General features: G+C 50.1%; 1 protein-coding gene across 1 annotated transcript in view; it reads right to left on the bottom strand.

The window, feature by feature from the left end:
- CCDC33 (coiled-coil domain containing 33) overlaps positions 1 to 21,737 on the bottom strand; it is a 107,453-nt gene that overhangs the window by 62,192 nt on the left and 23,524 nt on the right. The window contains 4 exon segments of the mRNA XM_049768781.1: positions 1,760 to 1,873; positions 3,749 to 3,858; positions 7,820 to 7,953; positions 19,947 to 20,095. Of these exon segments, the coding sequence (XP_049624738.1) occupies positions 1,760 to 1,873; positions 3,749 to 3,858; positions 7,820 to 7,953; positions 19,947 to 20,095 (507 nt within the window).

Here is a 21,737-nt window from a genome sequence, read left to right as displayed (position 1 = left end):
AGGCAGACACCTTACCTCTAGCGCCACCTTCCTGGCCCCTGTGGGTACATTCTAAACTCAGGACACCAAGTCCTCCCTGGCTCTTCCCAAATCTTGAGATGTGTGTGGTTTCCTTTATTAGGGAGATTGTCCAAGAACAGATAAAACAGGCTCTTAGTACTGTTTCTTCTTCCGTGTGTGTGTGTGTGTGTGTGAGCATGAGTGTGAGTTTTCACATGCGTGTGCATTAGCATTGTGTAAATTTACACCCAAAGCCAGCCAAAACCCATGAAACGTGCCTTGAGAAATGGAAAAACACTGTATATTATGCCAGCAGACATGGCAGAGCTATACTCCAAAAGAACTGGATTCTGAAAAAAAAAAAAAAAAAAAAAAAAGAAGTAAAAGCTTCATTTTATAGAATGGGGGTTGGGGTATTTACAGGCAGCTGGCAGGAGAATAGAGAAGCAGAAATTCTCAAGCTGTTATTTTGCAAAGCAGGGTTTGGATCACCTCAAGGCCATAAGCACATTTGGAGGACATTGCCAGGTTCCCAAGGTTACAAATCGAGACTCTGCCCATCTCAAGGACACCCCAATGAACTTTAGGGTTATGCTCTATGGCCCAGACTCAGCTGCCCCTTGGCAGTTCCTGTTCTCTGTGTGAGCCTGTTAAATGTTAAGATTGCTCATCAGTATGAATATGCATGTGGGTGTGTTCTAGTAGTGTAAGTGAGTATATGTGAAGGCATATGTGTACATGTGCATGTGTGCTTGTGTGGGAGCTGTTGCCTACCCTCGATAAGGACGTGAGAAAATAGAATGGTCAGAGGACACCACAGGTCTGTCGTCCATAGGGTGGCTGTGTAGAAACAGGAGCTGGGGTTTCCCACAGAAGTTCTCCAGGGGCCTCAGTGCCCTTGACAAGTGCCCTTGACAAGCCTTCTTGCCTCTCTGGGTTCCCAGAGCCAACGCGGTGTCAGAACTTCAGGTCAGTGAAGCCAACTGCACCTTGATCATATACAGGCTGAGTGGAATCTGTGCTCCCCCAAAATCATAGTCTAGCAGAAGTTTGAAGGCTGGAGAGGGGCAGTTGGGCTCTGTCTAGGACCACCTTATAACCTCATATGTCCTAATGTTGCAGAAAATCTGGGGCAGGGGGTGAGGAGGAAGCAAAGCTAAGAGAAGCTCAGAACAGAGCTGCTGAGAGACTGAGCCAATGATTGGTGGATAGGTGACAGTGTGGTGACGGGATGGCAGAACAGCTCATTAAAAGCCTAGCAAGCCTCCAAAAAAGAGTGAGGAGGCCTTGAGATATCTGTTATTGTAGGGTGTAAGAGGGGCAGGATAGGGGAGGGAGAGAGAAATGGATAGACAGACAGACAGACAGACAGATAGACAGAGAAAGAGACACAGAGAAACACAGAGAGAACCAGACAGGGGGTTCTTTTTTCCTCACTTTCACATTCAGGAAAATATTTAAAGCCACTGTGCTCTCTGAGGCATAGAGATGACTGTGAGGTAAAGAAAAGGACAGTGAAAGGACAGGGTCATTCTCAGCTTTGTCCCCATCAATGCAACTGACCAGTGATGGCTTTTTACGCAAACCCTCCTAGAGATTTCTCAAAGGGCAGGTTTAACTTTTCCTTCTTGATTTCTTCCTCTGGACCCCTTACCCAACACCCTTAGCTTAGCCAAAGGCTAAGACAGGACCTGGGGCCTTCTCAAGCTTGCCTGTCCCAGACCCCACAAGTCCATAATCTGTGCCCTAGGCCTCGCACCTCCAGAGCTGTGTGGTCCAGGCTGGTGTAGCTGGGGAGGAAGCTGCCCTTGTGAGTGACCATCGCATACAGTTTGGTTACAGCTGATTCTTCATCGCCTTTCTCGAACTTGGGCTGGGCAAGAAAAGATACAGCGAGGAAGGGGCCTGCTGGCCAGCCATCAATCTAGTCCTCTGCAGACCATTGCATGGCATTGCTCCACCGGGGCTCCAGGCTGATAATTAAAGCTCATGGTCCCTGCGAGCCCTTTCAAGGAGATCGATATTATAAATCTTCCCTTTTCTATTTGAATATTTCATCATCTGCCCTTGCAAGAGCTGCTGTCTGCCTGTTCTCTTTGTGAGGACGTGATAATGAGGCCTGGCTGAGACCATCAGAGTGCTGGGGCTCCTGGGAGAAGCTTGGGTCACAGCTCAAGTGCAGAGACTGGACAATGTGCCCTCCCCTTCTGGCTAGCCCCTGCAGCCTGGGGTCCAGGTTCTAGACTTGGGGCTCTCCTGGAGACAAGAAAGATCAAGACACCTGAGGGTACCTGGTCCTTTGAGACTGCTTCATGCTTATCATTTTATTTGATCCTTCAAGCTGTGGGACTGAGCGTCTCAGTTTTACTGATGAGGAGTTGAGGTTTGTGGGGTTAATTTTCACTGTACACTTAGGTCATGTAGAAGTGTGAAGCTGGGCTAGGAACCCCCTGATTTTCAGTTCGTTTTATTTGTTTTTGGACCACACTGATGCCCATGGCTTCCTTCTGGCTTTATATTCCAGGGGTTACACCTGGAAGGGCTTGGGCACCATATGGAATCAGGGGTTGAACCCAAGTTGGTCTCATACAAGGCAAGTGCCCTATTTACTGTACTATTATACCAGACCCATAAGTTTTCTTTGTTCTCTACCCTCACTCTGGGGATCTGAAATATATGTGAAAGGGTAGGAAAGGGGTGCTTCTTATTTCTCTCTGTCTCACAGCCTGCATGCTAGGTACCTAATAAGTGCATAAACCACAGGAGAGTAAATTCTTTTATTCTATTAGCATGAGAGAGAGAGAGAGAGAGAGAGAGAGTGGGTAGAGGGGCTGGTCTGGGAGTGTCAAATCACACACTGAGGGGCTCAGTGTCACTCCACTGTAGACTTTAAAATCAGTTGCCAACTATAGTGGCTTATCCAGGGAACTCTTTATTTTTGACTTAGCCCAGCTTTCTCTCCAGGGACTTCTTCCTGCCAAAGGCAGCTTACAGTGCAGAAAGAACTGGCTTGACAAGAAAAAGCAAGGCCCAGGTTCCTTACTGCTCCCTCATCCTGTGACCATCATGAGCAGATTCTCCTAGCTGAGTTCTGGGCTATAAAGGTGAAATACTCTCTCCTGATATGGCTGAGGCCCTGAGAGGGCCTATGTCCTGTCCAGCACAGCCCTGGAACCTACAGTGTTCTGTAAATGCTGTGTGGCTTGGTTTTTAGCCCTGCCCTTTGAAACTGCCTGACATCAGAATGTACTTCTCATTGGTGTGACAGTTACTTGTATTCTGTGATAATTGGGCTGTCCCACAGGGCTGTATTTAGAGAACTTCCACATTTTCGGGGGGAGGGTGGTACATCTAGCAATGCTCAGGGCTTTCTCTTTGCTCTATACCCAGGGATTACTCCTGATGGGACTCGGGAAGCCTATGAGGTTCCAGGAATCAAACCCAGCTTCATGCAAAACAATGATTCAACCTACTGTACCACCACTCCAGCCCAAATTCTTAAATTCTTACTCCTATACGCCTGCCAGGCACTGTTTTCAGAGCCCAGAGGTCTGAGGTTTGCCATGTTGCAAAGTGAGGATGAAGTACTTGGAAGTGCTCTAAAAAATAGCTTGGAGGTGGTGGGGAGAAAACTAATAGGTTGGAGGATATTCTTAGGTAGTTCCCACTAATTCTATTTCCCTTCCTTCCCTCTTTCCAGACCACTGTTCTAGCCCATATAGGCCCAACACCCAGGGCTCAACCTCACCTTCACCAGTTCAAAGTGATAGGGGTGGGATGTTTGCAGATATCTGATGGGGATTTTATAGGACACCAGGTCTTCTTTGCTTTTGTGGTCCACCACCTTGATGATCAATTCTGCAGAGTGAAATGAAGACAGAGTCAGGTTAGGGTTTAGTTTACTCCTATTCCTCCCAATAAGACCATGCAAGGTAAGAGTTAGGAGTAGGGGCTCCCCAGACGGGTCCATAAGCACATACCCCCACATCCACACACCACCTGAACCCTGCACCATGTAAGGGACCATTTGAGGTGCTGTTAGGATGCACAAATACTATGCCCCTCTGTGACCCAAAGCCCTAGTGCTGAGATGGATACAGAACTAATCCCAATCCCCTGTGGTAACACATACACACATATACACACATGCCAGGATAAATTCCCCTCTCAGGTCACACATGCACTTCCCAGCCCCTGAGGTAAGGGTAAGAGAGGTAGAATTGGTGATGCCAGAGAAAACATCCCATTCCAGAAATTTGTGATTTAAGGAGGAGGAGAAAGGAAAGAGAAGGAAGGAGCAGGGAAAGAAGTATGGGAGATGGAGCAGGGAGTAAGATACAAGGGACCCAGAGAAGAATGGGGGAACTACTCCAAATACTGGAGGGGGGTTCTTGAACAATCCCCAACCCTCTCGTACAGAAATGTTTCAGCACCACGGACAGATCAGGTGTAGCATGCTATGAGACCCAAAGATGCTGGTCCTTGGGACAGTGGGTCAGTTCAACGAGGGCATCGAGGAGGAGAAAGTAGATTGTTCTACCTTTCTCTCTCCAAGGACAGAGAGAGAGAGAGAGAGAGAGAGAGAGAGAGAGAGAGAGAGAGAGAGAGAGAGAGAGAGAGAGAGAGAGGCCCATGGTAGCTGGACATAAAGGACTATTGTTCAAAGCAAAGAGCAAGAGTGGAGCACCAAGAAATTAGATGGCTGCCTTCAAGTCAACAAAGGCTTTTTTTTTGGTTTTATTTGTTGTTATTTCTTTTGGTTTCTTGGGGCCACACCCAGTAGCGTTCATATGGGACGCAGAAGATTAAACCCACGTCGGTTGCCTGCAAGTCAAATGCCCTCCTACTGTGCTATTGCTCTGCTCCCCCCTCCCAAAAAAAAAAAAAAAAACAGGAAGGCATCCTGGGGTCCAATGCCCACTAACCTACATGCTCTGTGACTTTTTACCAGTCTCTTAATCTCTCTGAGTTTCAGGTTCTTGCTAATTCTTTAAAAAGAAAATCCCTGGGGCTGGAGAGATAGCACAGCAGTAGGGCATTTGTTTGCCTTGCACAGGGCTAACCTAGGACGGACCTGGGCTCGATACCCGGCATCCTATATTGTTCCCCGTGCCTGCCAGGAGCAATTTCTGAGCGCAGAGCCAGGAATAAAACCTGAACACTTCTGGGTATAGCCCAAAAATCAAAAAAAAGAGAAAAGAAAAAAGGAGGAATTCCTATTCCTCTCCTCAAAGGATTGATTGTAAGGAGGGGAGTATGTTTTTCCAGGAAAATTCTGTGCAAATGGTCCTTGTGGCTGTCACTGTTTTCCTCCTCATTAGCCATCTGCAACTGTTACATACACTCACCCAACCCTGAAGAAAAATCAACACGACTCAGCTGGGGCATTCCAGGGCTTCCAGCCCAAACAGTAACAGAAGCTGTGCAGAATGCAGCCCCCAGGGGCCACTCTAAGTGAATCCCGAATCCCAAAATCTGGGTGAAACTTGCCCCGTCTAAATAAAGAATGCCCGGCAATCTGCCCTCTCCTCTGAGTGCCCTCCACTCCTCCACGGGCTCCTGAGCTCTGCGGGCAGCCCACCCATGAGTTGTAATTGGGGGGATGGACAAGCTTTCCCTTCCTGGACCTGTCTCCATGCCACAAACACGCTTCATCAGCTTCTGCTGCAGGCATTGTGCCCCTCAGCCTCCCACCACTTCTTTGTGTGATCAACAAGCTGTTTTAGCTGCCTGTCTGCTTTGCCCTAATGCAGGCCCCAAACTCCCCTTTGCTTTTCATTAACAGGTTCTTGAATTACCTCCAGCCCTTCCTCCACCTCCTGGCCTAGCCCCCATCTCTCCCAACCCCCACTGCTTACATCACCACAGCAACCAGTTCCAACCAGGTTCCAGCCAGCGTCCAGCTCCACTAAGGAGCTGTAAGGAGGTGCCTGCCCGCCCATGTGGTCTCCCCACTCGTCTCCTCCCTTAGTCCTGCTCCCTCTCCTGCTGCACAAAGGCCCCAAGGCCACAGGCTGCCTCTGTCTTCTTGTCACGCAAGATATGTAGGGCCAGGACAGAAATCTAGCCCGCCGAGCTCTGCTAGCCATGACCTCTCAGAGATGCGCACACACCTACACACACAGAAACATACAGCCACCCACATAAGGATGCACACCTTCCACTCTTTCACATACAAGTAAGACACACATACAGGCATGCCCATGGCAAGAGCTGCCTTCACCTGCTCATAAACACACTCACAGTGTCCACACCCAAGTCAGCACGGAGCAACTCTCAAACACACACTAAGAAGCATGTGGGCACCAGCTTGAAACCCCGGCTGCCTCCTTCTCCTCATTCATATTTTCCCTGCCCTCCCCCCTTTCAGGCAGAAAACAAATCCTCTGGCTTGATACAGAACAAGCATCTTCTCCCCTTGGCATCTTCCCCCCTCCTGGTCCCTCTGCCTTCTGCTTCAGCAGCTGGCTCTGCTCTTTGCAAGAAAGGCAAGGTTAGACTAAGTATGTGGGTTGGAGCAGAAGTACAACAGGTAAGACATTTGCCCTGGGGCCGGAGAGATGGCATGGAGGTAAGGCGTTTGCCTTGCATGCAGAAGGTCGGCGGTTCAAATCCCGGCATCCCATATGGTCCCCTGAGCCTGCCAGGAGCAATTTCTGAGCATAGAGTCAGGAGGAACCCCTGAGTGCTGCCGGGTGTGACTCAGAACAAACAAACAAACAAACAAAAACATTTGCCCTGCACATGCCTGACCAGGGCTCAATTCCCTGCACCACACATGGTCCCCTGAGTTTTGCTAGAAGTGATCCTTGAGCACAGAGCCAAGAGTAAGCCTTAAGCACCACTTGGTGTGGCCCCAGAACCAAAAGATTTCAAGGAGAGAAGCCGAGAGTCTCTGTGAGAAGGGCCACCTGTAAGATTATAGGAGACCAGAGGCCGGAGAGATAGCATGGAGGTAAGGCGTTTGCCTTTCATACAGAAGGTCATTGGTTCGAATCCTGGCATCCCATATGTTCCCCAAGACTGCCAAGAGCGATTTCTGAGCATGGAGCCAGTAGTAACCCCTGAGTACTGCCGGTTGTGACCCAAAAACCAAAAAAAAATATTATAGGAGACCAGAGGCACCGTGGGTCCCTGTGGGTCTGGGCTCACAAAGCACAGTGCAATCCCAACAACCAGAGCAGCCTGGCATATGCCTGAGCTTCAGACAGGCCCCAGTTTGTCTGTGTAGACACAGGAGTCTTAAGTTACTTGCCTGCCGAGCTGGAATGTGCCTGCATCCAGGAATGGGAAGATTTTTAGGGGGAAGAAAAGGGTTGAGCAGGCAGCAGTCTTGCCCCTCAGGAAGGGCAGGACAATGCTGTGTGATAATGGTAGTGTCTAGGGAGGATCAGGCAAGGATGAGGAGACACTGAGAATCCAGGCAGCAGGGAAAAGGTGCCAGCTGCAGCTTCTTACGCTGTCCCAACCTCAATGTCTCCTCTCAGCAAGGGGAGTGCATAGATCCTCCTCAGGGGCTAAGCCCACCATGAACAACGCACAGGGACATGATAGAAAGCTGCAAGGTGCCGTTTTAGTGGGGGATGGCAGTAATAACCACCGTGAAAATAATGACAACAGGCATAAAAAAGATCAGCTCTCATTATCTGGGAAATTCATTTATGTGGAACAACTTATTTTCCGAGTGGGCTGGAGAGATGAGGCATGACAGTGTTATGAGATTTTTTTTCCTTTAAAGCACATTGGGAGGGGTTCAGGTGGTATCCAGCTGAGCTCTGAGGACCCTACCCCACCTCACCCCCCTGCCTGCTTGTCTCACCTTCTTTCATTGCGTCCTGAGCATGGATGTCCATGTTCAGAGTCTGCCCCCAGATGGGACTGGTGGTGGGCTCTGGGGTCACTGCAGTGATGACCTTGGCCTTTAGCTTCTTGACTTTTTCAGATGAGGTCTTTCTGGGAAAATAGGGGCTTAGCTGAGTATGAGGGAAATGGCTGACATGGAGGGATCCCTCCCCGGCTGGGTTACTGTGGTAACTGTGGCCTCTGTCCTGCCTGCCAGGGTCAGCAAGAGGAGGTGAACAATTCTAATGAGGCTTTTGTGTGGCCCCAAAGGTTCCCAGAGGGGATGGGGCAAAGCAGGGGGCAGATATGGGGGCAAATGCTTGCTATGCCATCATTTGTGGGGTCCCCCAGCAGGCACCTGCTTGCCTAGATATCCCAGCCTGGTTCTCTTCTCGACACCAGTTTCTAGGGCAAAACCTTGGGGTAGGGCTTTGTGGGGTAACCACTCTCTTCATTTTTTCCAATTTTCTTTTTTTTTTTTTGGTTTTTGGGCCACACCTGGCGGTGCTCAGGGGTTACTCCTGGCTGTCTGCTCAGAAATAGCTCCTGGCAGACACGGGGGACCATATGGGACACCGGGATTCGAACCAACCACCTTTGGTCCTGGATCGGCTGTTTGCAAGGCAAACGCTGCTGTGCTATCTCTCCGGGCCCACATTTTTTTCAATTTTCTGAACCAGATTTGCCAGGCTCAGCTCCCCAGCTCAGCACCCCTCAGCAGAGAACTTTCTTCTGTAGCAGCCATCTTGAGGATGCCCTGGGTTGAACACCCCCATAGATGGTGGGAGGCCACGCTGCTCCAGCACAAGTGGGAGTCTGAGCCTTCTGTATGCTGGGGCAGTCCATAGGGGTCTGGATAAATGTCCCTGAGATTCTTAGCTATCAGCTGAGCAAAACTTCCAACTTCTGTTGGAGGGGAAGATGTCTGGCTGTGATGTCTGGCTACTGCTGAGTGGATGCAGCAACCAGAAGAGCCTGAAGCAGGCAGGGTTGGGGATATATGCACAGGGCATGAAGAGTCATATTCCTCTACCCATCCCATCTCTACTGCCGAGGCAACTGTCCTCTTGGCTCATTTATTTCTGAATTAAACTCAGTTGTGCTCATGGGAACGCCCAGCCCTGTATCAGAGGTTGTTTCCATCACTGGAGCTTGGGGAAACCATGTAATACAAGGCCAAATCAGGTCTCCTGCTTGCGAAGCTTGCTCTCAGCCTTGAACCAATCTCTGCCTCAAGAATAACCCCTTGTGGGCCTCAAACTCCAGGGAACAATAGACAGTCTCTGCTTTGACTGAGGGGTGGGGTCGAGGGTAGCAGGTGGCCTAGTGTCCACACAACTTTTGATGGTAAGTCACCTGGCTGTGCCTTTCTTCCTTCCTCCCTTCCTTCTTTTCTCCCTCCCTCCTACCATCCCTCCCTGCCTCCCTTTCTTTCTTCCTTCAATCCTTCTCTCCTTTCTTCCTTCCTTCTCTCCTTTCTTCCCTCCTTTTCTTCTCTTCCTCCTTCCTTCCCATCTTCTTTTATCCTTCCTTTCTTTTCCTTTTTCTTCCTTCACTGTCCCTTCTTTTGTGCCTTTTATCTTTTTCCTTCCTTTCTCATCTTTCTTCCTTCCCCCTTTCCTCCCTTCTCTTTCTTTCTTCCTTCCCTCTGCTCCTCCTTCCCTTTAGCATTGCCCCTTTTCTCTTTTGTTCTCCTTCCCTTCTTCCCTAGCTCTGTGAAACAAGGAAAGACTGCAGGGCTGCTGTGGGCATGAAAGGAATGAATATGTGTAATGAAACCACCAAGGAAATGTTCATGATCATAGTTTAATTGCCTCTGGCTTGGGGTCTCCCAGTTGTGACCCCAACTCTGGATCTACAGTTGGAAGTCCTAGAAAGTATGGAGGACTCAGAGGCATTGAATGCCAAGGATTCCAAGCTGGGAAGCCTGGGGCCTTGAGTTTGACCCTGCCACCACCCACATGTCTGTACAGGGCAGCTGGCAGTCAAGTGACACACCTCTTGTCATTGGAAGAACTACAATTAAAGTGAAAAGATGGGTCAGAGAGACAATACACCATATGGCCTTGCATGTAGCTAACCCTGGCTCAATTTTCTAGTGCTGCCAAGAGTGATTCCAGAGCACTGAACAGGGAGAGTAAATCCTGAGCACTACTAGGTTTAATCTCCAAATAAAAAAATAAATGCAAATATGAAGAAAAGGGTAAAAGAAGAAAGGGAAAAGGGAAATGATGTAAGTTTCAGGGCCCCAGAACACAGAGGCCTCCTGACCAGGTCACCCCTCAGGGATGATGGTAAGTCATTCCCAAGAAGCAGCTTCTCATACACATTCAGAGATAGTAGAATGGTGGGAGCTGGAGGGGAGTGCAGGGAGGGGTGAAGGGAGAGGGGTGCTTCTGTGTCCACACACCACCTAGGGCACCCAGAGTCTCATATCTTGAAGAGCCTGAGCCTGAGAAATAGGTAATCTAGCATTATAATTTGGGGTCTTCAGTCCTTCCTGAGCTTGACTAGGAGAAGAACACCCCAACCTTCCACTTCTTGACTTCCCTCCTCCTCTTCCTAAGCATCTCTGGGAGGAATTCCCAGTGGTGGTGGTGGTGGGGTGGTGGGATGGTAGGGTGGTGATTCCTAGGGCCAGGGCTCCTGGCCATTTGGCTTGGCTAGGAAAGAGCAAGGGTTAAGTCTGCCTCTGCCTTTCTCCAGCAAGAGGTGGGTCAGGGCTAGGTGAGCTGGAGAGGAAATAATGCAGGGGGGAAGCCCCAGGGGAGGGGGATGCTTTTAGCAGGAGGGAGCTGTCAGAGTAATGGCTTTTCTAAGCACCCTCCAGGCTGGGAGGCTATTATAGAAGCTGGGCAGGGGACTCAGGCCTCCCCAGGACAGGACACAGACCAGCTTTCTCCCTGCTCCTACTCCCATTCTGTGCCCTTAACCCAAATTGGGCAAGTGGAGGCTGAGTGCTAGGACCTTCCCACCTCCAGACCCCATGGAGTACTGGGAATGATTCGATGGGGGCCTCAAGGCAGGCTGCAAGATGGGCACCTCTTCCTACCCATAGAGGGAGGGAGAGAGAAGCAGGCTGCTTGCTGTCCAGGGACTCAGACTTAATCCGGCATGGGGGGAGGGCAGCCCCAGCAGGGTGGGACTGAGTTTCTTTTCAGATGCCCTGCAGCTGTCCTGGCCCCTCTTTTGTGCACATGGAGAGGGGTCAGTGTGTGTTTCCCCTGCACTGCCTTCAGGCAGCCTCCTGGGTGGGATGTCTCCAACTGGGAGAAGAAACCAGTCCAGCACAGATGGGGAAAGGAAGGAGGAGAAAGATAGAGGAGGAAGGAGACAGATGGAGAAGGTGGGAGGAGGAGGAGGGAGGAGGACAAAGGAGATGGAAGGAGGCAGCTTTGCTTTCCTCTTGGAGCAGGAACTCTGTCCACATCCCAGGCTGGATGTGAGATGAAAGGATAGAGGTGGTAGCAGCACAAGGCACAGGTTTCTACCTCTTCACTTCTCAGATGTAGATTATGAACCTTGTAGGGTCACAGTGTTAATGTGGCAACTGTATGTATAGCAAGTTCCCTTTTCTTTCCATAAGTCTGTGCTATGCAGATGTACTTGTATGTTACCCCTCCTTTCAACTTTCTCCTATCTCACCTGGAGAGGGAGACCATCCCATAGCTGGGAGGAGTCTATGGAAGGTAACAAAGGGGTTGCCTCAGGGGCAGAGAGGGAGATTCAGAGGGAGATTCAGCAAGAGAAGCAGCAAGAGAAGCCTGGGGAGAAGGAAGCAGGAAGTTGAGAGCAGAGACAGGATTAGATGCAGAGCAGTGGAAGGAGACTGCTTAGAAGGTTAGCTTAGAAGCCACACATGGGGGGCCGGGCGGTGGCGCTGGAGGTAAGGTGCCTGCCTTACCTGCGCTAGCCTAGGAGACGGACCGCGGTTCGATCCCCCGGCGTCCCATATGGTCCCCCAAGCCAGGAGCGACTTCTGAGCGCATAGCCAGGAGTAACCCCTGAGCGTTACCGGGTGTGGCCCAAAAACCAAAAAAAAAAAAAAAAAAAAGAAGCCACACATGGTGGCTAGGGCCTTTAATAAAGCTGCATGTCTCCTAACTTCTACTGACTGCTGAAGTGTCATGTTCTCTAGGAGATTGGTTGAGGTTTGATTCCCACCGAGCTCCCAGACTGGAAAGGCAGTTCCCATTCCCTTGTCCTATTAGGACAGGGGGAACAGTTCCAGTTGTAGAGACCTGTAGGAAATAATTCACACAGTGAAGAGGTACAAAAATGGGTTCAGGAAATCCAGTGCTCAAGCAAGGAATACAAATCACAGAAGCTTTTTGTTCCTAAGATGGAGTGCAGCTCAGTGGAAGAAGACAGAAGAAATGAGCTCCTGCCTTCAGCAGACCCTGCCTTTGTTTGTTTGTTTGTTTTGTTTTGTTTTTGGGTCACACCTGTCAGCACTCAGGGGTTACTCCTGGCTCTACGCTCAGAAATCGCCCCTGGCAGGCTCAGGGGACCATATGGGATGCCGGGATTCGAACCACCGACCTTCTGCATGAAAGGCAAATTCCTTACCTCCGTGCAATCTCTCTGGCCCAGACCCCTGCTTTTATTGACATGAATCAGATCCCAAGCAGAATACCAAGTAAGAAATAATCCAATATACTATCACCAGGTCACATCCTAGGGTGGAGTACAATTATTGATTAGGATAGGATCAGTAACCCAACAACTGCTTGTGGATCATTTCCTCGCTGCTATCCTGAACCCTCAGACTGGCCAGATGGAAGGGGGTGCAGGCAACCAGGCTGGATGAGAACAGCCTTACCATCCATCCACCATCATCCACCACCATCAAGGACACTATAATTAATATGTTTTATTTGTTTTTTGGGTCACACCCGGCAGCACTCAGGGGTTACTCCTGGCTCTATGCTCAGAAATTGCTCCTGGCAGGCTCAGGGGACCATATGGGATGCCGGGATTCAAACTACCGTCCCTCCACATGCAAGGCAAATGCCCTCCCTCCATGCTATCTCTCCGGCCCCTATATTTAATATTTAATTCGACACCTGCACACACATACACACACATGAACCTGGACAGTCTGCAACCCTTAAGATGCTTCTGAGGCCAGGCAAGTTGGAAATAAGGCCTGGGCCCACTGTGGACTTGGCAAAGTTCTCCTTTCCCCCCTTCATGGTGGAGCAAGAAGATGCGGCTGGGGTCAGAGAGACAGTACAGGTTAAGACGCTTGATGACAGTTTGATCCTTGGCACTACATATAGTCTTCCCAATCCTGAGAGGAGGGATCCCTCAGAATAGAATCAGAAGTAACCCCTGAGCACCACTGGGTGCAGCACAAAATCTAAATGAAAAGGCTTTGGTGGGCTTGTACCCTCTCTACATCTACCATTCATGGCCATACCAGTCCCCAACGCAGTGGAGCCTGTGGATTCGTTATTCTTACAGAAGATGTGCTCTCGGCCTGGTCTCATTCATTAATCAGACTCTAATGAACCAGCACTAATCGCTAATAGTGATCCAGCAGCACTCCAGGCGGGCCGGGTGTGGAAGGAGTAACCAAGGCTGGGCTGTGGAGGTAGTGAGAGTGGAAGCCAGACAGCTCCCATGGGGTGTAGAAGCTCCATGCGAAGAGAAAACCCTGGGAGGAGGTGACCTCTCAGGCCAAGAGCCACTGCCATGGACTTCTCCTGCAGGGTCTGGTTCCCCCATGACCCAGAATCCAGTGACATGAGCCAAGTCAGACTCGAGGTCTGGCCAACTGAAAACGGAATCATCTTGGGAAGGGAATTTCTGCTTTCTTCAGGAAATGGGAACGAGACTTTTGGCTCTGTAGCCTTTCTGCTGAGGGTCGCTGGCCTAGGGCTCATCTTGGTGGGAACTTCAGGCCTCAGCTCTGCCAGATTTGTGCTCTCCCTGAATACTCTGGGATCTGATCATCTCTTGCAAAAAGCTCCACAACCTGAGGCCATTACAGTTCCTTGGCATGGGACAGATAGACCTGGAGCTGACCCTGTAGGTATCCCCTGAATTCTCCTACTTGTATGACTGTGAGAGGCTCTGAATGCTTGTGTGTGGCCCCACATGAGGCTGTGTGACTTGTGTGTCTGTGACTCTGAATATGTGTGTATGCTTAGGGAGATGGGATGATGGTCTATAGGAGCACAAAAGGCAGAAGGAACTGAAGTGAAGCCTGAGCTGAGCTTCCCAACTGAGCTCCCTGTAGCATATGGTCCTCCTTATGTAGCCACTGTGATGAAGCCAGACCAAGTCAGAGGAAGCAGACAGGCTGGAGTGAGGGCCAGGTTTGGCTCAGGCTTTGGGGAATGAGGACCATGCCTGGTTCAGGCTTTGGGTCCCTGCCAGCTATCTGTATCGACTCCGATGGAACCACAGGAGGCTGCTGGCTGCCACCTGCCTCTGTGTCCTGTGACCCCACTTCCTTACTCAGCCTGCCCTCTCAGGCAGCTCCTCAGGGTTCTGTGCCCTGAGCAGAACTTGTATTTTGAGCATCTGAGTAAGAGTTTCAGGCATAAGAGGCCTCAGGGGCCCTGGGCAGGGTGTTGGAGAAACATCTGGAAAGAATCCTTGTGTCCCCACCCTACCTTGGGGTCCTCGTCTCAGGCCAGTCCCATTTCAAACCATGGACACCAGCTGTGTTTACAACTCTGGGAAACAGGACGTTCTCACTCCACAAGAATTTGGAGGCTCCGAGGGAACTTGGCTCAGAGCAGGTGTGGAGACAGTCCTGAGGATGTAGAACACAGCATCTGTGGGGAGGCATGACTGATTTCCTTCCACACAGTCCCCCTCCCATAAGCTTTTCCTGGGGTACCCTGTGGGAAAAAGGAGCCTTGGCCTCTGTCAGAGGCCAGATGTAGAGTCACCCCCCCAGTCATGTGACCTTGACAAATCTTGGCTCTCAGTATCTTCTGAGTCCCCATGCAGCCTGTCCTCAGGGCACAACTGCAGCCAGCACACAGGGAGGAGCGAGTTAGCACATGCTCAGGAGGGACCTTAGCATCCTGTTCAGTACCATGTTACTTCTCTCTCTCTCTCTCTCTCTCACACACACACACACACACACACACACACACACACACACACACACACACACACTCAATCAGCAATGCTCAGGGTTTACTCTTGTCTATGCACTCAAGAGGCTCAGAGGACCAAAATGGATGTCCAGGATTGAACCCAGGTTGGCTGCATGCAAGGCAAGAGCCTTCTCTATTGTGGTTTCTCTCTGGCCCTCAGGGTTCTGCGGCCCGGTCACTATTATTTTGTGTTGATTCCAACCTTCCTGCTTCTGGAATCAGCCCAGAGGTCACTCACATTTGAATCCTGTGGCTCAGACTCATGGCCAGCTGGGTCTCTGGAGTTGGTCTTAGACCCTGATGCCACCAGTCCCTTTCCAAGGAGCCAATATTTGTGAGGATTATGGCAGCGAGGGAGATGGAAATAACCTTATTTTTTAAATAACTTTTGGATTAGGAAATCCTGGATCCAGCTGGGGTATTCAGTAATGCAGTGGCTTTGGGAAAGATACAGAAATGTTCTGAGCCTGGGTAATGTGATCTGTTAAGTGGGATGTTTTCCTTATTCACAGAATGGGCTGATGAAATTCGACAAAACAAACACACACCTTTGCAACTATGTGATAAGCATGTGAGGAGATTATCTCAAAACTTCTCTTGCCAAGAACTGAGACCATTACCTATTTTCAGAACCTTGGCCCAGCTCAGTGTGTACTTAGGCTGTGTGTGTGGTAGGTCATAATCAGTGTGTGATCAAGGCTAGTCTCAAGCTGGGCCTGGCTTCTTGAGCTCACCCAAGAGACATCAATGCTTCTAGGGCTATAGCGATAGGGTAGTAGCGAAAGCCCTTGTATTGCACACAGCCAACTTGGGTTCCATTTCTAGCATCTCATATGAGTCCCTGATGCCCAGACATCACTCCTGGGCAACAGAGTCAGAATAGTTCTTGAACACCACAGTACTATGGGAGAGAGAGAGAGAGAGAGACAGACAGACAGACAGAGACAGAGACACAGAGACAGACAGAGACAGAGAGACACAGAGAGACAGAGACAGATACAGAGAGAGACAGAGAGAGACAGAGACAGAGAAAGACAGACAGACAGATAGAGAGACAAAGAGAAGCTACAACTCCTCTGAATATGAGCACCCCCCCCCCCAGTCTGATCTGTAACTTCCTAGCCTAAGTCAGGTGCACCACAGGAGCTCTGAGGGAACATCTTAACCTTTCTCACAGCCAGCTCAGTCCTTGCTCATGAACTTTGGGCAACAGGAGACCAGGGTAGCAGCCACCAGCCAGCAGCAGTCTATCAGCCTTTGGCCAATAGTCAGGTATTACTAGTGGTCCTTCCTCTGCCCTCTTCCCCATCTCCTGTCTGCTGGGGAGACCCCACCTGTCCGGGACCCCAGGTATCTTGCTCCCTGCTGGGCTCTGGCTGACAGGTCTGACTGGAGGCAGGTACTCAGGCCCCAGAGCCCTGGTCGAGACCTAGTTCACTACAGAAAACTCCTGGGTCTGGTATGGGGCTGGCAGAGGGGGGGGCATGGGTATGTCTTGGGTAGAGAGGAAATAAAGAGCCCATTTGGGCTCTAGTTACCTTAACAGAGAGACATTTACCCAGATTGGAGCCCTGAGCAACCCAGCATACCTGGCCCAGCACTGAGACCTGCCCTCCCTCCTGCTCAGAGGCCTGGCCTGTGGGTCCAGGAGTCACCGACATGGGGGTCCAGACTGGTCTTCATCCTATTCTGGCACCTATCCATTGCCTCTGGAAGTACTAGTTCAGAGGAAGGTCTGTTCTAGCTTCTGGGCTGGGTCCTAAGGCCAAAAGACCTGGAAGTAGTCCTAGAAGGCAGTTGTTTAAGGCACTTTCTGGAGGGATTGGCCAACACCCACTCCATGCTGGAATTCCCTGGAAGACCCCAGAAACCACCCCAGAACTCAGCCAGTCCCTGCTGCATCATGCTGAAGGTTTCTGACTTTCATCTGTTTTTGAAAAAGATGCCTAAGAACCAACTAGGGTGCCTAAGAGCCAGCTGGAGTATTCCAGAGCAGAAGAAAAGCACCAGAGCAAAGGTGATGGCACTGGTAGAAAGTGGTATTTATATGGAGAGAGGGGAAGAGAGTAAGGGATGTAAGTTGGGCAGAAATTGAATGGGTGTGACAGAATGTGACAGCTGGGGGCTGGAGAGATAGCATGGAGGTAAGGCGTTTGCCTTTCATGCAGGAGGTCATCGGTTCGAATCCCGGCGCCCCATATGGTCCCCTGTGCCTGCCAGGAGCAATTTCTGAGCCTGGAGCCAGGAATAACCCCTGAGCACTGCCAGGTGTGACCCAAAAACCAAAAAAAAAAAAAAAAAAAAAAGAATGTGACAGCTGTCATCAGACAGGGGTGAGATCATATGGAGAGGAGAGAGATACACATATAGAGATGTAGAGGGAAGGGACAAGTGAAAGAGAATGAGAGAAAGCACTTTGATTAGAATAGACTAGTGGGCAGAGTCCCCCTGAGAGATGATACAGGATGAGATGCCTATGGAGATAGGACAGTTGTGATGGTGGGGAGAGAAAGAGAGAGAGAGAGAGAGAGAGAGAGAGAGAGAGAGAGAGAGAGAGAGAGAGAGAGAGAGAGAAGAGGGAGAGAGAGGGGGAGGAAGGGAGAAAGAGAAAGAGAAGAAGAGGGAGATTTCAAGTCAGAGCAAGTTGATGGCATAGGGCAGAGACGCCCAAATTAGTTGAACTCTCCCTTTACAGATATAAAACAAAACACTCCATACCCTTCTGGAATTCTACTTGTTTAAAGTGAGCAAACAAATGTGCTCCTGACCCTAATTGCACCCTAATTACTACCATCTCCGGGATGGTAGCACACCCAAGTCTGAAGGAAAAGATATCATGGTGGGCTAGCAAAGAGCAGAACCAGCTAGGAGACCATGCTGAGGGCAAAAGGAAAAAAAGATGCAGCACCTTTCTATTTTTGTTTTTTGGGACAAATCTGACAGTGATTAGAAGTGATTAGAACTCATTAGTTCTGCACTTAGGGATCACTCCAGGTGGGTTCAGGGGGCTAGTACTGAAGTTTAAACCTGGATCTGCCATGAGCAAGGCCAGTGCTCTATCTGTTGTACTATCACTTCTGCCCTGTGAGATGGTTTTCCTTTAAGCTTGGTGAGGGGGAACCTACCAAGAAATGCTCAGGAGAGCCAGAGGGCCACTTCTAGCTGATACTTAGCCAATAGGACTGGACATGCTGTGAGAGTTCCTTTGACTAAACCCAAATGTTTTGGTTAGTTTGTTTTTGGTTTGGAGGCTACACCTAGTGTGCTCAGGGCTTGCTCCTGACTCTGTACTCAGGGATCACTCCTGGCAGGGCTCTGGGAACCATATGGAGCGCTGGGGTTTGGATCTAGATTTGCCTGTGTAAGGCTAACACCCTATCTGCTGTACCGTCACTCTGGCCTTTACAGTCAGTTGTGTTGGTGGTAGGGGTGGCACATGATGCCAGGGACAGAACTTGAGACTTTGTGCATACAAGACATGCACTCTTGGCCCTTTGCACTACCTCCTCTGGCTAAGAGAACATTTTGGAATGCACGCGAACTGATTGAGCAGATCTCTCCTTTTTCTGGTGCCAGAGATGGGACCCAGTCTCATGCTTCTACTTTCCTGCTGAGTCACATCTAGGTACCAATATAGTTCTTTGGTGCTGGGACTAGAAGTCAGTGCTAAGCTCTGGCAAGGCATGTGCTCTCCTGCTGAGCCACATCCTGGTCCCAATTTAACCTAATTTTAAACACTGTAATATTCTCTGTGAGGAAAAGGTAAGAGAGAGTAAAGTGCGTGTGCTGTGTGTTGAGAATCAGACATGCTCTGGACATCAGATTTTTTTTTTTGGTAGGCTTCTGGGATCTGCACTGAAAGCCCCTTTCAGGCCCTGCCAGCTGGGCCCTCATTCCCAGAAGCCATCCCCCCTGCTTTCATTTGCATCTCGTTAGCACTCCTGAGCTGGTGGCAGCTTGCTCGCCCAAGCACCCTCCCAGGGCTGGAGATGGGTGCAGCCCAGGCTCCCCCTTCCCTCAGCTTGGCTCCCCACCCCAGGCATGTTCCTATAGCAACGGGGTGAGGGTGCAAGTCTCCTGCAGGCAGAGGATCCTGCAGCCCCCCTGGTTCCCATGCAGCCATCCAGGGAAGGGATTGGTGATAGGCAGCACCTCCCTCTCCGGAGATGATCAGTGATAATTGGTTTATGGAAATAGCTGAGGGGAGATGGCAGCAGCCTCCTGCTAAGCCTGCTCTCTGCCACCTGTCTGTCCTGGCTGGGAAATGGAGCTGGGGGAGGGGGCTGTGGAAACCGGGGTCTTTTTCACCAGTGAACATTTCACCTGTTGGCCTTCATTGTGTTGAATATCTCCTTTTCTCCACTCTGTGGGCTGTAGGGGTTGTTATAGTAACAGGGTTGACCTCAGTGCTATCCTGGATTCTCTGACTCTGTGCTCAGGCATCTCTATATCAGAGATGATCTGGAATTCATCAAGCCAGATAAATTGAACCCTAATAATTTATATAAAGCACAACAGTACAGTGGGGCCCTGGATTAGGAGCTCACCCCTGGTGGCTGCTTGCAGGCAACTGCTGAGACAAGGTTTTGCAGGTGTTGGGGAGAAGACTATGTCCTCCCCAGAAGGAAAGGTGGGAAAACCTGGTGTGCAGGCCCAGGAAGATTTTAATGAAGGCTCAAAGGGATTCGGTAGAAGGGAACTGGGGCTTTCCTGGAGCCTGAGCCAAGAGGTCTCTTCCATCTCCCAGGAAGCCCAGATGGAGATTGTAACCTAGGAGGTCCTTCCAGAAATGAGGCCGATGAGCATGGCACTGGTCTGGCCTGGGATCCACATAGGATCCAGCTGTGTCCCTTTTACAGCTGGCTACATGTGTAGGTCTAAGGCATGTCACATGTAAAGAGCCCCTCCCCTGCTGAGTCACCTCCCCTATCCCTCCACAGTCCCAGCTCTAGCACCCCACCCCATCCCAGGCCTGCCACTACTCACAGTGCCACGAAGGGGCTGGGTACGGAGTCATCCTTGCAGTGGGGGAGATCCATGGCCTCATGCAGCATGACTGTGATGTCCTCTCCACTGGAGGGGGACAGGTGGTCATGAGGGTCTCTGTTCCAGGATGTGCTCAAGGTCTCAGAGACCTGGGAGAGAACCAGGACTAAATGTTCTCTTGACAGAAACACCTTTTTTTTTTTTTTTTTTTTTTTGGTTTTTGGGCCACACCCGGTGACGCTCGGGGATTACTCCTGGCAAAGCACTCAGAAATTGCTCCTGGCTTGGGGGACCATATGGGACACTGGGGGAATTGAACCGAGGTCCGTCCTAGGCTAGCATGCACAAGGCATGTAACCACTCCGGCCCCTGAGGAACACTCACCTTTGACCACATTTCTCCTTCCACCTCCTAGTTCCTGCCCAGGATCCCTAAGTACCCATGCCTGGAGCCATTCTTTCTCAAAGACAGGCTTTGAACCTTTCAAGCCATCTTGCCTCCTAGTCCACAGCCTGGGAGCCCTCAGTTCCACCTGCTTTTGAGATGCTGCAATTGGCCTTCTCATCTCCCCTGGGCCCTGTCCACTTCATGCTCACAACACTTCACAGTTTACAGATTGTTTCCTATCCATGTCTTACCTGCTCCAGGTATTCATTGAAGTGGATGGGTGCCTAGTCTTTGTCTGTAGGCCCTGGGTCTGGGAAGGAAGGACTCCTTGGCTGGGATCCTCCAGCACACTACAGTGTGCAGTCCCTGTCCAGAGCACTGTGAGAGCTACTAGAGGCAGCTGTTGCAGGAGCCAGCCTAGGTCTTTCAGTAGTAAGAGGCAACCTGAGGGTTGGGAGAATAAGCCTGGGTAGAACCAGAACACAAGTCAGAAAGCTTCACGAAGGTGCTGACAGTGGACAGAAGAGGTCTAGGACAGGCTGATTGACAAAGGAGGCAGCAAGGAGTCAGGGAGGTTGGAGAGAGGCTTGAAGGTGGGGCAATCAGACTCCATTCTAGGACAGGCTCTTTCAGAGCATGTGAGTGTGAGTTTGTGTGTATTCATACATGTGCATGAATGTGAATGCATATGAGAATATGAGTCTGTGAGTATGTGTGTAAAAGTGAATGTTTCTGTGTATACTGGAGAAATCCTCAAGTGGGAAGACCACACAGATGTGATCTGAGGCCCAGAGAAAGAGTAAATTCCTCCTTGCAGGGAAGTGTCTTTCTCTTTTACTTTTTTTTTTTATATTGTTGTTAATTTGGTTTTTTTGGCCACAACCAGCAGTGTTCAGATATGAATCCAACTAGTCTCAGAGGATTAACCAGTGGTGATTACAGGAATCAAATAAAGGTCAACTGTGTGCAAGTACTCCCTGTACTATTTCTCCAGACCTCTCTCCTATTTCTCAGTGAATGTTTCTATCTTTCTAATTCTATGTTTGATCATTTTTATTACTCGGTATTTTCATTCATTCCTCTAGCCAACACCAAGACACATCCAGTACCATTCCTCTGTCACAAACTAACAGACTAAAAATGAGAACATGACCCCCCATCCAGAAGTACCAGTCCAGGACAATCTCCTTTCAACATCTCTTAGGGTCCCCCATCCCACACCCAGGAAGGCTTGTCACTATCTGCAGAGGTATTGAGTATCCCTCCCCATGGCTTTGACAGGCTCAGAAGAAAGATGTGAGGTGGAAGGGGGGATAGCTCAGCCTTCCCTTCACAGGCTTCAGAGACTTTTTACCATTTTATCATCACATATATGCATCCTCGGGGCCTAGAGTCTGCCTCAGC

The sequence above is a fragment of the Suncus etruscus genome, chromosome 1 (genome assembly GCF_024139225.1).
Source record: "Suncus etruscus isolate mSunEtr1 chromosome 1, mSunEtr1.pri.cur, whole genome shotgun sequence".
In the NCBI taxonomy this organism is placed as follows: domain Eukaryota; kingdom Metazoa; phylum Chordata; class Mammalia; order Eulipotyphla; family Soricidae; genus Suncus; species Suncus etruscus.
This window is presented reverse-complemented; position numbering and strand designations above follow the sequence as displayed.